The following is a 16,616-nucleotide window of genomic DNA, read 5'->3' on the forward strand; positions in this document are numbered from 1 at the left end:
TGCACTGTACTATATGTTATTGAGAGCAAAATCAGACAGTCCTTAGCCTTTTCTATTGGGGACAGACTTTCTGAAATTCAGAAATGATTACAGTCTGCTATGAGCCTTCCTTCTAAGAAGCATCTAAAGTGTAAGAAATATTAAACAAAAAAAAACTAGGTTTTCTCAAATTTGACTGCTGTCAAATATACTTAGAGTGGTTATAAACCCTTACATATACCAAGTGAAGTGATTGGCATCAGGTGATACACAGAAATTAAGCAAATCCTCCTACATAAGTTGTACTTCTTTACCTGCAGTCTTCACTTCTCTACATCTATTCAAAGTGCTGAATGTATACAGCTTGTCTAAGAGTTCAGAAAAAAGGAGCCAGAGAGCTGAAGTTACACTCTGCAGAGCTCAGTGAGGAGACCTCTGAGAGATGATTGGAGGGAAGGGAAACACCCCCCTCCACACAGCTCACTGGAACAAAGCTGAGGCTATCAATTTGCTGTAGGTCCCTCCCTTTTCACCCTTTTGTTTCTTGGTGTCAGGAAAATTTGTCAGAAGTTATTTATGCTGATAGCAGAGGAACAAAGCAGCAGACAAAAATGACACTTGGTGCTCTTAATTGAGACAAGTACACACTATAGAGGGATATGCTTTGTTCATATTTCATGTGTGAGGTTTACAACCACTTTAGGTTACAGACAGTGCATTCAGCAAAACAAAACAACATCTGTGTATAGGGTTTGCCAATGGCCGCATGGTTACCGATCATCTTTCTTGTATCAGTCATGTTGCCAAAATATCCCAGACATGCTATTCAGTGGTGGAGAATCTAAAAATGAACCAATATTACTGCTATAGTCTGCCAGGACATGCACCCTTACCCTTAAGTGGTGTACTTACAGTGAAGAGTGGATGGTTTACTGACCAGACAACTGACTTTGGGAGTACAGCAGAGGTCAGATTGCATGTCAGTCATCACTACAAAGTGGTAAGTGCATTGTGCTGTGTTCCAGGGGGCTAGAGGAGATACATTTGCCAGGCAAAAGATTAAAGTGCAGAGGATAGCAGTAGTTTGCAGCGTGTTCAGTGTGCTCATGTCAGCTGAGGGCCCAGAAATATAGGGGGGTTAACAGTAAAATGGAAGCCAAAGAGAACCAAACCTAAGGAGGAGGTAGCTGTCCCCACCCAACAAGGGTTTCTCCGGACACAGCACATAAGCAGCACACAGGTCACTCACTGAACCATGGTGAATCATCACAGCAAGTAATGGACCTGTGAAAGGTATCTGCTGTGAATGTGAGGATCTGATTTACACATGTAGCACAGTCCTGTGCTGTAGAGGCAACATCCAGATGCGTCTGCAGAAACACGGCAGCTGCAAAATTTTAGGAAGATGGAAAGACCTGCATTTGGTAACTGAAGTTGATTGGGAAAGCCTGGATTTCATATATTCAGTTTGAATCTACCAGCAACAGCTGAAAGAAGAAATAGATACAAGAATTCTGAGTCAGTAAAGCTGAGAGAGACTTCTATCTCCTTAGGACACCAAGCTAAAACTAAGCAGGTGTGGTAAGGGAAGAGTTACAGCCTATAGCCTACTGCCTAGTATTCAATCCTTCCTTAGACAGCAGTATGAAACATGGTATGGAATAAATATAGAAGTGCTCTATCCCTCAGTTAAGGACAGAGAAATGTTGTCTGCAATACTAAACACCCAAGAATAAGAATATTGCGGATAGGGACATTTTTGAGAATAAATAGGAGCACATTGGATTTACAAGACTATATAACCTATGACCCAGCATCTAAGGCAGGCTATATATTACATTACAGGCTATACAGTTAGATGGAGCAATCACTCCCACCGCACTATAGTGTTGTATTGAGAATATAATGATCAGTGTTGCCAGTTATAGCCTATTACAGCTGTGAATCAAGTGCTTACAGTGAAGGAAATAAGTATTTGATCCCCTGCTGATTTTGAATGTTTGCCCACTCACAAAAAAATGATCAGTCTAAAAAGTGAATGGTAGGTGTATTGTAACAATGAGACAAAATAGCAACAAAAAATTCAAAAGAAATGCATGTCTAACAAATTATGCACTGATTTGCATGTTCATGAGGGTATTAAGTATTTGATTCCCTATCATTCAGCAGGATTTCTAGCTACCCGGTGTCTTTCATACAGGTAACAAGCTGAGATTAGAAGTAGTCTCTTAAAGGGAGTGCTGCTAATCTAATTTTGTTACCTGAATAAGACACCAGGTTCAGGGTATCCTGAAGAGGTCACGTGGGATACGTGACGCAACGCGTCGATGCGCTACGTGGTGACATCATTACGCCGGCAGCCATCTTGGTACACCCAAGGATACATGTGAATACACCCAGGATATGAGGTGGAATGCCTTATTGATATTACAACAATGTGAGTGTATTTACTGGCGTTTTTGAGTACTTTTATTAAAACAATATTGCACTATGGAAGTATCTTTCCTCTCCTATGGGCAATGATTTTTACTGAGAGCTGGGCTATATCTCGGTGAGTAAAGTAGAGATAATAAGACCTGCCTATCGATCCAGGAAGGGGATATCTTATATGGTATAATTGGAACTCTGTGTATATAGAGATCGGCTACTAAGGAGATCTATATCATAGGATCTTGGTGTGATCCAAAAAGCATGTTGGCCCGTAGGGTCACTTGTTAGAGGTGAGCGGGCATTTTAGCCATTTTTGGAGTTGTTTGGAGTGTACACTGCACGGCACCAGTCAGTTCCTTGTTGGTAGTGGAGCACTGTTTTTGTGGGGAGGATTCCAACAGCACTATCACTGAACTTTACTGGACTTTTTTCGCTGCCTTATTATATTTGATTCTTTTTCACAGGAATTGTTTTTTCATTTTTTTCACTATATATATATATATATATATATATATATATATATATATATATATATATATATATATATATACATATACACACACACACATACACACCACCACACACAGACGGGCATGGGCTTCAAATGTCGTATTCCTCTTGTTAAGCCGCTCCTGAACAACAAACAACGTCAGAAGCGTCTTACATGGGCTAAAGAAAAACAGACCTGGTCTGTTGCTCAGTGGTCCAAAGTCCTCTTTTCTGATGAGAGCAACTTTTGCATCTCATTTGGAAACCAAGGACCCAGAGTATGGAGGAAGAATGGAGAGGCACACACTGCAAGATGCTTGAAGTCCAGTGTAAAGTTTCAACAGTTTGTGTTGATTTTGGGAGCCATGTCATCTGCTGGTGTTGGTCCACTGTGATTCATTAAGTCCAGGGTCAACGCAGCCGTCTACAAGGAGATTTTGGAGCACTTCATGCTTCCTTCCGCAGACGAGCTTTATGGGGATGCTGACTTCATTTTCCAGCAGGACTTGGCACCTGCCCACACTGCCAAAATCACCAAAAACTGGTTCAATGACCATGGGATTACTGTGCTTGATTGGCCAGCAAACTCGCCTGACCTGAACCCCATAGAGAATCTATGGGGCATTGCCTAGAGAAAGATGAGAGACATGAGACTGAACAATGCAGAAGAATATATATATATATATATATATATATTGATTGTCTCACCACACTTATTTATTGTGTTTTGTATTTTTTATTTTTCACTGTGTGTATTGTGTATACACTATACATTGTGATTCGGCACTTGTCACTTTATGATTATCCCAGTTTTTGGGATCCACTTTGTTGACACAATTTGGTGCGTATTATCCCGATTGGGTTGTGTTTATTACTTTTTCACTGCATCCAGGGTTGTATTTATGAACCCTTTTTTGATATATTCACCGAGTTGCACTTTAGTTGCTTGCACTTTTTTAGATCCTATTGGATCTTTTTATAGTTTATAATTTAATATTGTTTATTTATTTTTAGAGCTGCACCATATGTACATTATTTAAGGATTGAAATCCTGCAGTGCCCGCAAGGTCCTTCTGCTAAAGAAAGCACATGTCCAGGCCGTCTGAAGTTTTCTACTGAACATCTGAATGATGCAGAAGAGGACTGGTTGAAAGTGTTGTGGTCAGATGAGACCAAAATCGAGCTCATTGGCATCAACTCAACTCACCGTGTTTGGAGGAGGAGGAATGCTACCTATGACCCCAAGAACACCATCCCAACTGTCAAACATGGTAGTGGAAACATTCTGCTTTGAGGGTGTTTTTCTGCTAAGGAGACAGGAAAACTGCACCGCATCAAAGGGACAATGGATAAGGCAATGTACCGTCAGATCTTGGGCATTAAAAATGGGTCATGGATGGGTGCTCCAGCATGACAATGACCCAAAACACACGGAGTGGCTCAAGAAGAAGCACATTAAGGTCCTGGAGTGGCCTAGCCAGTCTCCAGACCTTAATCCGATTGAAAATCTGTGGAGGGAGCTGAAAGTTCGAGTTGCCATACGTCAGCCAGCAAACCTTATTGACTTGAGGAGTGGGCCAAAATCCCTCCTGAGATGTGTGCAAACCTGGTGGCTAACTATAGGAAACGTCTGACCTCTGTGATTACCAACAAGGGATTTGCCACCAAGTACTAAGTCATGTTTTGTGAAGGGGATCAAATACTTATTTCCCTCATGAACATGCAAATCAGTGCCTAATTTGTTAGAAATGCATTTCTTTAGATTTTTGTGTTGCTATTCTGTCTCTCAGTGTTACAATATACCTACCAATCAAGTTTTAGACTGATCATTTCTTTAAGTGTGGGCAAACATTCAAAATCAGCAGGGGATCAAATACTTATTTCCTTCACTGTATATACAGAGGTTTGCATTGGTGCAAGATGAATGATCTTAAGGGATGTGGCAGCGCCTTATATGACAGTTTTTTTAAGTGTGACAGAAAAGCAGTAACCAAGTCCATCCAATAATGGAGTTGCTGGGGTAACAGGAGAAGTCAGCACATCATGGCCAGACTTCTATGGGTAGAGGAAGCAATCTCCAAGGAACATGTAAAATAAAAAGATACAGCAGCGCCTCTGAGTGTAGACTGTAGACAGATTGATTAATAAAAGCAGGGTTAAAATCCACTCACATTCCGTAAAAATAAAAGCAGGCACATCACTAGTCCATGATCTGTGTGAATAAAAGTCAGGAACTCTAGCTGTAGATGCCACGGCCGCCAGTTATGGTGCTGTCACAGTTATCACTAAAGGTATGCCTGGAATGGACCATACACCAGGGCTTGAAAGATTTGCTATGAATGTAGGAGCCAGCTAAAAAAAAGGTTAGGAGCCAGTTCTTTGAAAGAGGGAATGAAAAGAAAGGAAAGAAAAACATCGGGATGTAGCTTCAACAGTTTGGGGATTTGAAATCTCTGCATTTTTCTCTTCTGCTAAAACTGACAGGACAGGCTAGACAGGTTCTCATTGGTCAGGGCTGTCCACGTGATGACCAATTAGAATGCCTCTTGTCTGTACACTGAGAGGTACAGATAGGAGATTAACTCACAGAGCGGCGTCCCATTTCCCAACGGAGGATGGCTGACAAAAGCCCAGGCATCAGGGCGCAATTTATAGGCGCCATGGCGATCTGTGATTTGAGGAGCCCTGCAGTACAGCCCCCATATCACACAGCACAGCCCCCCTCATATGATACAATACAGCCCCCCCCCCCTCATATCACACAGCACAGCCCCCCCCATATCACACAGTACAGCCCCCCCCCCCCATATTACACAATACATATGAACAGCACAACACAGGGGCCCCACACATGCTCAGTGTGGCCACCTCTTAGACACATGTGATCAAAGCAAAGAGGAACAGTGTGGCCCCCCCATAGGTATAATACAGGGGCCCCATATATGAACAGTGAGCCCTCCTGCTAGACAAATGTGCTCAGAGAATGGTCTCCCTTCCCTTAGCAGAGTCCCGATCACCCTTGCTGGCACCTCATTCCTCCGTTCACTGCTGTCCACTATAGAGGCCAGAACCACCAGGTGCAGTTTAACCACTGCACCGCTCAGAGTCGCCGGTGCCCTTGAACACTTCACACACAGCGCCAGCCAGGGATTGGACGGAGGGGAGAAGGAGGCTAAGCCTGCGGCTCTGTGTCATCCCTGAGCTGTGATTGGCTGCAGAGGGAGAACAACTAGGAGATTAAGCCACGGGGATTTCCTTAAGAGCGGAATCCCAGTGCCTGCCAGCAGACAGCGGCCATGGCGACCAGGGCCCTGGGATTTTTCAAGCTCTGCCATATACTGTGCATGAGCTAGTAGGCAGAATGTAAAAGGAAACGCTGCAGAAAACATTTTTGGCATTGCAGAAGGATTTAATAACATTCATTGAACATTTCTAACTTACTTTTGGGGAACAGTTAAAGTAGGAACTAAACCACCAGCTTAAACTAAAAAAAAACAATCATACCTCCAGTAGAGTTATTGCCCCAGTAAAGTCACGTTGAGCCAGCAATTCATCCAGTTTCGGAACTTTCTTCCCCTTTTTCTTTTGTTTATCAGTGTGCTGTAGATCACTTCCAACAGCAGGTTTAGCTCGTGACAGCATCTGAAATCAAAACAACAATTTCTTGTTAATGAAAACGAATTATTATTTAACAACATACACATCTATATTACTCTGTAGTAATCCTTTACTTTGGTCATGCTGATAAAAAAGAACCTATAGTGCTAGAGAAAACCAGAGCATTGTTGGGAGATGAATGACCTGTTTTCCCTTACTGACATGCATTTTCCACGTATTTGTACAAAGAATACATTAAAGTGTTACTAAACCCAGGACCCTGCATTCACTATATCTGGTCTCCCACAGTACACAGAAGCGCACTTATTTTAGTAAATATAAACTGCTAAATACCTTTTCTCATCAGCAGTTAGAGCAGTCTTGTGACTTCAGCAGAGCACTAGTTAAAGCTTGTAGCAGGAGTTTTCTTTCTGCTCTAGGAGGATGCAAAACCCCTGACCTTCTGTCTGGACAGTGTTGATTAGCCCTGTGCTGATCACATGCACCCCCCCCCCAAAGAAAAAAAAAATTCTCTAGCAATACACACCAAACTGAGAATGTGCAGTTTGCCTGTTCTATCAGCAGATGGATTGGGGACTGGAAGAAGGGGAGCATCCTTTTTACACAATGCAGAGGATTAACCCCTTAGGTTCCACAGTGAGTATAATAAGCATGCTTTACTGCATTTACAGACTGATTTTACTGTTGTGGGTTTAGTAACTCTTCAACTTTCCTTAAGCCATTGTTTATAAGCCTCAGTCTAGTTAGTTAAGATACTGCCAGCTTGTGAATATTTTCTATTTCTTTTCTGTGTTCCATTCTGTGTTCCTCCCACTAGTTTGGCCATACACAACTTGAATTTCATTAACAAGTTTAAAACCGAAACTCGAGCAGTGGGTGACCCTGTTGGCACTAGCTGATTTCACAAACTTAAAGGGAGACAGGTGGAAAATTGTTGGCTGAACACTGACTGCATCCTGTCAGATGCAGTCACACTTTGGGTATACAGCCACAGGTGCTGCCACTGAGGAAAATAATAAGCAGGAGCAAAAGAGCACTGATGGCAGAATCTATTAGATTTCTTTTTAAAAGGAATGATCCAGATAAATTTATGTGTAAATGGCTGAATAATGCAGGCCATAGACGGTTTGTTTATCAGCTGATTTTTTGTCCGAAAAACTAAACATTGTTTGTTCTGTAAACCGATGTTGCCACCAATGATTGCAAAAATTGGCCGTTTTTCACAAATTTTCCAGCACGACCGATAAACGAAATGAGGAGGAACCGCGAAAATTGGCCGATGCCATTGCCCCACTAGCAGTGCAAAAATTGGCAGATTATTCTTTCGGACGAAAAATCAGCCGATAAACGGCCTGCATACGTAGATAAGAAGACAGGATGTGAAGGCAAAACTTCTCAACATAAAAAAGAGCAATAAGTCACTGCCCTTAAAGGGCAGTTGAAGTCTTGTATTTATTATTGTTAGACAGTTAGCCTTCATAAGAAATAAACATTTTGTAAAAACATTGCCATTAGGGAGCATAAGCATTTTTGCATGGGGTGTGTTGGACCACTGGAGAGCAAAGGTCCACTTCTTCAGGGTGCTGCCAATTATTCTTAATGTAACCTAATCCATGAAAAGAACTATGGGGTTCCATGCAGCAGGAGGAAGTACGTATATATCATGAAGAATGCAATTATATTCCAACTGCAGCCAGAAACAAAAGACTCCAAGAAAAGCGGTTTTTCAGTCCCCTGTGTGAAAATTAAAAGTCAGCAGCTACAAAAACTATACCTGCTGACTTTTTTATACAGCCGCTCACCAATCCAGACATCCAACACCGTGCTCACCCAAGTCAGTTTCTTTGCTGCTCTTTGGTCCCTAGCTCCGCCTAGCTGCCCACTGCACATGTGTGAGCTGCGCTGTGCTTTGTGAATGATCCCGCAGTCTCTTGGGACCTGTTATGTGTCCTAAGAGACTACGGGGAGAGAAGGGGGGGAGGCAAACTTCTGCTCCAATCGCCAAGAAGGTCAGAGCAGAAGTGGGAGTGGGTACCTGTCAAAACCAGATATATGCCCTCCCCTCCAAACGCTTACAAACAATTAAAAACAAACAGTACACAAGGCAAATACCTAGAAGCACTAATCAAAAGATTTAAATTTTATTAAAGTGGTAGTAAACTTGGCAGGACAACTCAGCATCATATAAACCATGTAAACAAGTATAAAATTACTTACTAGTGGGTGTCTATAAAAGGTCAATCAATACAGCTATGTGCCGTGTCGCCCTCAGCATAATGTTGTAATCGCGCGAGATTGCTGACCATTCACCAGTGCCTCGGTATAACCTTACCGCATAATTGCGAGATTACTGCGCAAGGTGGAAGTTCAGGTGGGCAAAGGAGTGAGAGGACTCCACAAAGATGGCAGCGGCTATAGACAGATTGGGCTAGAGAAATGATAAACTGCAGAAAATGTAAGAACAATTACATGACGCTCTGGATTATCCCTATGTGTTTAAAAGTGCATTTAATTCTTGTATTATGCTTCTAGTGGCTTAGTTATATTGAGTTTACTACCGCTTTAAAGCAGTAAGGCATACTTCCCCGCTTTCTGAAATGACAAAGAGGGGTGTCTTTTAGTTTAGTTTATGGTTAAGCTGGATGGACTTTTTGTCTTTTTTCAGTCAGATTAACTATGTAGTTACAAAGTATGTAGGAAAGGATATAAACTCCCAATTACATGGACTATGAAGAAATAATACATATGGAATGCCTAACACCACAAGTGCCTTTTTACCATTATGTTTCTTTTATACTTGTTTTCCAAGATACCAGATGCAATAATTTAGATGTTAGATGAAAGGTTTATAGTAAAATAGTAATTTTTGGTAAATAGTAAATCATTTGACAGAGGTCTAAACATCAGAACAAAAAGAGGGACAACTGAGGAGTAAAGGGGGACAGATGGATGTCTTGAAAAGAGGAACAGTCCCTCCAAATCAGGGACAGTTGGGAGGTATGCAGTTAGGCATATATAGGTCCTTTAGGGATATTGGAACATATTTAGGCACTTAGATAGCATTTTAAAGTAATTGTTTTAAAGCGGTATTAACCACTTACCACCCGGTCACAGTAGTTTTTCTGCAAGAGGGCAGCAGCTGCAGGCTCAGCAACATAAATAAATGTTGCTGACTTGCTTCTGGGCTTGGGACGCCCATGCATGAGCCCCTTGCTGACCTGTGCCGTGTCCAACCACAGCACACAGTGTTTTGTGTTTGCAAATGCATAGGACACTGTACGTAGAGCAGCAATCTGGCTGTTTCTTCTCCCTACAAAACAGAAAAGCAAAACAGAAAAAAAAATGCCAGCACACATTTTTCAAATGTTTTGGATTTTTTTCATTTTTATAATAAAAAAGCATAGTGGTGATCAAATACCCTCAAAAGACAGCTCTATCTGTGTGAAAAAAAATGATATAAGTTTAATTTGGGTATACTGTTGCATGACTGAGCAATTGCCAAAGTAGAGTTTAAAAAATGCCCTGGTCATGAAGAGGGTGTGACAATATGAAAGGCAAGGAGATTGATGGACACTGTGTTATCTCGCATGCATTCATATCTAGGGGACTAAGGTGGAATCCAGTCCGGGCTTTCCAGGCCACTTTGCAAGGGTTGGTTCCAGACTGGATTTTGCTTTCCCATGATGGCCTCCAGCAGGTAGTATAAATAAAGCAGGACTGGAGAAAGAGGTTTCTCTTGGCCTGGGGCTCAAGAAGCCATACCTGAGATAGCTGTGGATGTGAAAGTTTGCTTTGTACATGAGAGAAAAAGGTTTGCACGTTTTGTTTTGTTGGTGACTCGGAGAAGACCTTCACCTGTGAGATAGGAATCTATGCTGTTCAGTTAGAGCCTGGATGGCAAGGATTTATTTTCTGTTTTGTTTTTTTTATTTTACATGCAAACTTTTAAATAAACCGGGCTACAAATCAGACTTTTAAGAAAGACCTGCCGTCTGGACTGCCTTTTTCGCAGGGAAGGTGATTCCCATCTGAGCTAACCCCCACATATGGTGGATTTGGCGGGCAACTTCCTTAGCAAGTGGGAAGATGGAGGAGGTGGGAAGAGCCTTGGTAAAGGCCACTGCAACCCAGCAGGAAACCAACCGCCAGTTAGCAGAGGCCACTGCAGCACAGCAGGAGGCGAATCGCCACTTTGCAGAGGCCCAACAAGCAGCCTAAGAGCTCCTTAAGGAGGTGGCCCAACACTTGATGGATTTAAAGAAGGGGTCCGCAGGTCTGCTGCCAGTGGAACAGAAAATGCTTTTAACTGCAAAAAGATGATGCCTGCAGATGATGTGGAAGCCTACCTCACAACTTTTGAGGGAGTGGCTGTTCGAGAAGGATGGCAGAAAGAGTAAGGGGCAAAACTGCTAGCACTTTTTCTGATGGGTGAAGCCCAAAATGCCTATTATGACCTGAAACCAGAGGCTGTCCAGGGTTATGAGAAGCTGAAGGCTGAAATCCTTGCATGCCTGGGCGTCACCATTGCAGTCCGGGCTCAACAGGTGCATGAGTGGTCATACAGTGAGGGCAAGCCACCCCACTCCCAGATGTTTGACTTAATACACCACACCAGGAAGTGGCTGCAGCCAGAGACTTTGTCAGACCCTCAGGTTGTGGAGCGAATGGTCATGGACTGGTATCTATGCGCGCTACCTGATACTTTCAGGAAGTGGGTCAGCCATGGAGACCCTAAGACTGCAAACCAGGTGGTGGACCTGATGGAGAGATATAGTGCCTTGAAAAAAATGACGTTGCTGGTGCCTTTGTGGCAGCGCACACATGGGTTGGATGTGGGCAGAGGAACAAACCATTTGCATGCTGCCATGGATAGGCAGTAGGAAAGGAAAATTGCGTAAAAGTAAGTATATAATTTTCTGTTTTAATTCCACTCCAGTTAAAGAAAAACACTAAACTGGTGTGTGTGCACCTTCAAAAAGTATTCATACCCCTTGAAATATTCCACATTTTGTTATGTTACAACCAAAAATGTAAATGTATTTTATTGGGATTTTATGTGATAGACCAACACAAAGTGGCACATAATTGTGAAGTGAAAAAAAAATGAGAAATGTTTTTCAACATTTTTTACAAATAAATATCTGAAAAGTGTGGCATACATTTGTATTCAGCCCGCCTGAGTCAATACTTTGTAGAACCACCTTTTGCTGCAATTACACCTGCAAGTCTTTTTGGGTATGTCTCTATCAGTCTTGGACTTCTAGAGTGAAATTTTTGCCCATTCTTTGCAAAATAGCTCAAGCTCTGTCAGACTGGATGGAGTGCATCTGTGAACAGCAATTTTCAAGTCTTGCACAGATTCTCAATTGGATTTAGGTCTGGACTTTGACTGGGCCATTTTAACACATGAATATGCTTTGATCTAAACCATTCCATTGTAGCTCTGGATGTATGTTTAGGGTCATTGTCCTGCTGGAAGGTGTACCTCCATCCCAGTCTCAAGTCTTTTGAAGACTCTAACAGATTTTCTTCCAAGATTGCCCTGTATTTGGCTCCATCCATCTTCCCATCAACTCTGACCAGCTTCCCTGTCCCTGCTGAAGAAAGGCATCCCCACAACATGATGCTGCCACCAGGGTGGTGATGGTGTGTTCAGGGTGATGTGCAATGCTGGTTTTCCGCCACACAGTGTTTTGCTTTTCAGCCAAAATGTTAAGTTTTGGTCTCATCTGAACAGAGCACCTTCTCCCACGTTTGCTGTGTCCTCCACATGGCTTCTCGCAAACTGCAAACGGGACTTCTTATGGCTTTCTTCTCGCCACTCTTCCATAAGGGCCAGATTTATGGAGTGCATGACTAATAGTTGTCCCACCTGAGCTGTGGCTCTCTGCATCTCCTCCAGAGTTACCATGAGCCTTTTGGCTGCTTTTCTGATTAATGCTCTACTTGCCCGGCCTGTCAGTTTAGGTGGACAGCCATGTCTTGGCAGTTTTGCAGTTGTGCCCTAACCTTTCCATATTCGGATGACATATTGAACAGTGCTCCGTGAAATGTTCAAAGCTTGAGATATTTTTTTAGAACCTAACACTGCTTTAAACTTCTCCACAACTTTATCCTTGACCTGTCTGGTGTGTTCCTTGGCCTTCATGATTAGGCATTGTTGGGACAGTTGCTCGAGCGAATTGAGGTGCATGACGGTAAAAAACTTGAGCCTTTACAACCACTTTAACTAGATGTCGGAGGGGCAGAGGACAGGGGTCAATAAAGCAGAGGACAAGGTCAGTAGGGCAGATAATATAAGTCAGAAGGGCAGAGGATGGGGTAAGTAGCATGTAACTCAAAGGTAATGAGTAAGTAATGAAGAGCACAGGGGTCAGGAGTAAGCAATGCAGAGTTCAGAGGTAAGTAGAAACAGAGTGCAGGGTCAGTGAAATATAAGCAGAGGTCAGATGTACATAAGGCACAGTGCAGCGGTCAAAGGTGTAAGACAAGGAACTGTCTGTGTCTACAGCCCCAACCATTAACTGTTTCCTTTTCTAAGGCAGCTGCCACTATAATGCAAAATGAATATCGACCTATGGTAATGTTGACCCGTAGATCGCGACCGACAGGTTGCTAACCCCCACACTGATACATTTGCAGGAGAGCTTGTTCTGCTGAAAAGCAACAAGCTTACTAGCTGGATCACCAGATGAAAAGAAAGAAAAGGAAGCCTAAAAAAGAAAATGAATGCAGCCATCACATCTAAGGATTGGTAAGCTGCTTAATACTGCTTTAATCAGGCCTTCATATTACATGAATTTGGTAGTGCAAAAGTTGACTGTGCAGAGATTGTATGGTCAGATTGCATATGTACAATTAGCCTAAAGCTCACCACACACACACAGTATAATCTGACTGTACAATCTAGAAAGAGAATGTAGTGCTGCTCGAGGTAGGCTCACCACTCCCACACTCCACAAGCCTTCAGCATTTGAGCTGGCCCAGTTCACACACCTCTGCTGTAGATCAAAGGAAACTCCAGGAGGACACACTAAAACACCTATTGTGTAGAAAAGCAGCTTAAAAACACAATACTGTATGCCAGTAGGGGAAAAAAAGTTCACACATATCGAGCTAACCTCCGTGCTTAATCATAACTCCAGGTTATGATATATGTGAACCTTTTTTTCCCCCACTGGTATTCGGCATGGTGTTTTTAATCTGCTTTCCTATACAATAAAGTGGATCTGTGCTTTAGTGCGGCCTTTCGGACTATCCTTTGACTGTACAATCTCCCTTTACATCAAAACAACAAATATGTAAGGTAAGTGGTTGGGTTTTCATACAGATTGATTGGATAGATTAAGAAGGTCCTTCACAATATTATATGGCTTGCTAAAAAAATCTAAAACTGAGTGTACAAAGATTGTACAGTATGGTAAGCGACCCTTAGGGCTCATTCACTCATGCGACCAAGGGCAGTAATATCAGGTGGTCATCGACTGCCTGCCTGAACACTAGACATACAGCTGCTCACTGTTGTATGCAATGTTATAAAACACAACCACGGCAAAACAAACAGCATGTCGCTACTAATGCAGTTCACTGTGGTTCCTTTAAAAAGCAATCTGAGCTTGGATTGCTTTTCAGATGAGCGCTAGTTACTGTTATACATGTAAACAAGCCCTTAGGCCAGTTTAATATGCTGTGCAACACTTCATTTAGATAATACACCACAAAATCATAATAGTATAGGTTTCTTCTGATCACAAAGGTCTGTCTATATGCAGTGTGTGCTTGTGTGTAAGAACGCAAGGTGAAACACTACAACGTGTAAACTATAGAACTGTGTAATCACTCTGGACACCCCACAACTGGCAGTGCAGTGTGCTTTATTCTCAATCACACATTCATATCCTTACCATCTTTCCCCGACAACAGGCCGCTCCAGCAGCTTCCACAACCAAACCAGTAGCCAGCACGTTCCTGACTCCTTCGCCTAGCAGCAGCCACAGCAGACTCCGTTCCCTTGGCAACAGCCCCGACTATCTTGCGCAGACTCCGTGGTCACTCCTCTTACGTGTGCGAGAAAATGGAACAGCTCCCCCTAGCAGGAATTACAGGGTCCATTTATGAGTTTAGTGCATTCGAGGTGTCCTAAAATGTTAACGAAAACCGGTTAAACATCTATCTTTTACAGTTGTATGAAGTCTCCAGATTTAAGTATGGCGGATCTGCAGTTTCCGGTTTCTCCTGCCTGTCGGCTAAATGGAGGCGTGGATTATTGCCAGTTTACGGAACGAATATGGGGGTCAAAGTGTGGGTAGTGGCTTAAGAACGAGTTTCTAAAAAAAAAAAAAAAAAAGGACACAAAATGTGCGACAGCGGTAGAATACACGTTTTTATTGGGGCCCCTGCTATAACCTCAATTCCGCCTGAAGGAATATGTGGAAGTAGTGAGTGTAACGAGGAGGGTTACTTCGGTGAAGGGAAATGTGGAAGTTTACAGAATGGCGGCCCCTGGGTGCATAGGTTGTGTGGTGGTGCTACTGCTCGGCGACCGTTTTGCTCAGACTCCTCGTGTTGTGTGGGTGGTAGTGCAGCAGCTGCGCAGCCATCGTCTCTCCCGTGTAGAGATAAGCGACCTCCTCAGAAAGTGGGTGCCGGTGTTCCACTGAACGCTCCTGAACATGGCGCCAGTACAAAGCAGAAAGCCGCAGCAAGTTTACACAGTGACTTCTTAGATTTGTCAGTCAGTGAAAAACACGAAGGCTCTAATGCTGACATTTCACCCAGAAACGACACAACTTCTACTGACACGGAGTTTCTTACGGTATTGGCGTCGACTCGGGTTGCTGTACAGAGCCATGTGAGTATTACTGAATATTGCCTATTGCTCCAAAACCCAGTCTTTGTCAATGGAGTACTCTGCAAGTGCTTAGCTACAGCATGCAGTTCAATTGGGGAAGTCACTAAATCTGGAAAACATTGTGTAGTAACCAATCCGCTTCTACCTTCAGTTTGTTAAAGTAGAACTAAAGGCAATTTTTTTGAATACGTAAGGGAAGGTTATGACCCATGTAAGTTTTTTTTTTTTGTTTTTTTTTTAACCACCTGCGTCCCATTGGGGAGATTTCCATACACTTCCTGGTTCATAGCCAAAACAGGAAGCGTGAGGAAATCCCGCCAAAGCGAGCGAATCCTGGGGTGTCACAAGAACTAGTGTCCCCATTGAAAGATTTCTCCTCTATTCCTGCTTTTGGTATCAACCCAAAATTTGGGATTTTCTTTCAATGATAATAGTAAATAGGATGAATCTCCCTAATAGGGAAATAGACAGCAATAAAAGCTGACAGATGTTTTAACCCCCCTCCAGTCTTATACAAAAATTAAAAATTTGTGCCTTTTAGTTATACCTTAAAATGGAGCTAAACGCCGTCATACTTACCTTCGCGTCAATGGTCCCACACACACAGGTCTTTCACTGGTTACAGACTTTGGTCTTCAGAAATCTGGATTGGAGTTCAGTCATCACAGGCCCGGTGACAGAATGTATGTTAATATACAGCTCAGTGTCCAGTCTAAGGAAGGTTTAATTTATTGAAAAAGAGACATTGCATGTCTGTTCTGCAAGAAACAGGTGCCTGCTCACATTTATCTATTTTTCCACAAAATGACGTTCCTGGTGCCTTCGTGGCGGCATACACATGGGTTGGATGTGGGCAGAGGAACAAACCATTTGCATGCTGCCATGGATAGGCAGTAGGAAAGGAAAATTGCGTAAAGATAAGTATTCAATTTTCTGTTTTAGTTCCACTCCAGTTAAAGAAAAACACTAAACTGGTGTGTGTGCACCTTCAAAAAGTATTCATACCCCTTGAAATTTTCCACATTTTGTCATGTTACAACTAAAAACGTAAATGTATTTTATTGGGATTTTTTGTGATAGACCAACACAAAGTAGCACATGATTGTGAAGGGGAAGGAAAATGAGAAATGGTTTTCAACATTTTTTACAAATATCTGAAAAGTGTGGCGTGCATTTGTATTCCGCCCCCCTGAGTCAATACTTTGTAGAACCACCTTTCGCTGCAATTACAGCTGCAAGTCTTTTTGGG

General features: G+C 42.6%; 1 protein-coding gene across 3 annotated transcripts in view; it reads right to left on the reverse strand.

The window, feature by feature from the left end:
• Positions 1-14,773, reverse strand: part of IFT56 (intraflagellar transport 56) — a 555,685-nt gene extending 540,912 nt beyond the window's left edge. The window contains exons 1-2 of one of the 3 annotated variants that reach the window (XM_089660945.1): positions 14,421-14,773; positions 6,403-6,540 (exon numbers count right to left, since the gene is read on the reverse strand). In XM_089660945.1, coding sequence (XP_089517071.1) covers positions 6,403-6,540; positions 14,421-14,423 — 141 coding nt within the window. In that variant the 5' untranslated portion in view covers positions 14,424-14,773. The remainder of the gene's footprint in view (positions 1-6,402; positions 6,541-14,420) is intronic. The other 2 variants (XM_089660944.1, XM_089660942.1) reach the window with 2 other exon arrangements.
• Positions 14,774-16,616: the final 1,843 nt, after the last annotated feature.

The sequence above is a fragment of the Staurois parvus genome, unplaced genomic scaffold (assembly GCF_062004578.1).
Source record: "Staurois parvus isolate SC_StPar_1 unplaced genomic scaffold, SC_StPar_1.0 ptg001291l, whole genome shotgun sequence".
Classification (NCBI taxonomy): domain Eukaryota; kingdom Metazoa; phylum Chordata; class Amphibia; order Anura; family Ranidae; genus Staurois; species Staurois parvus.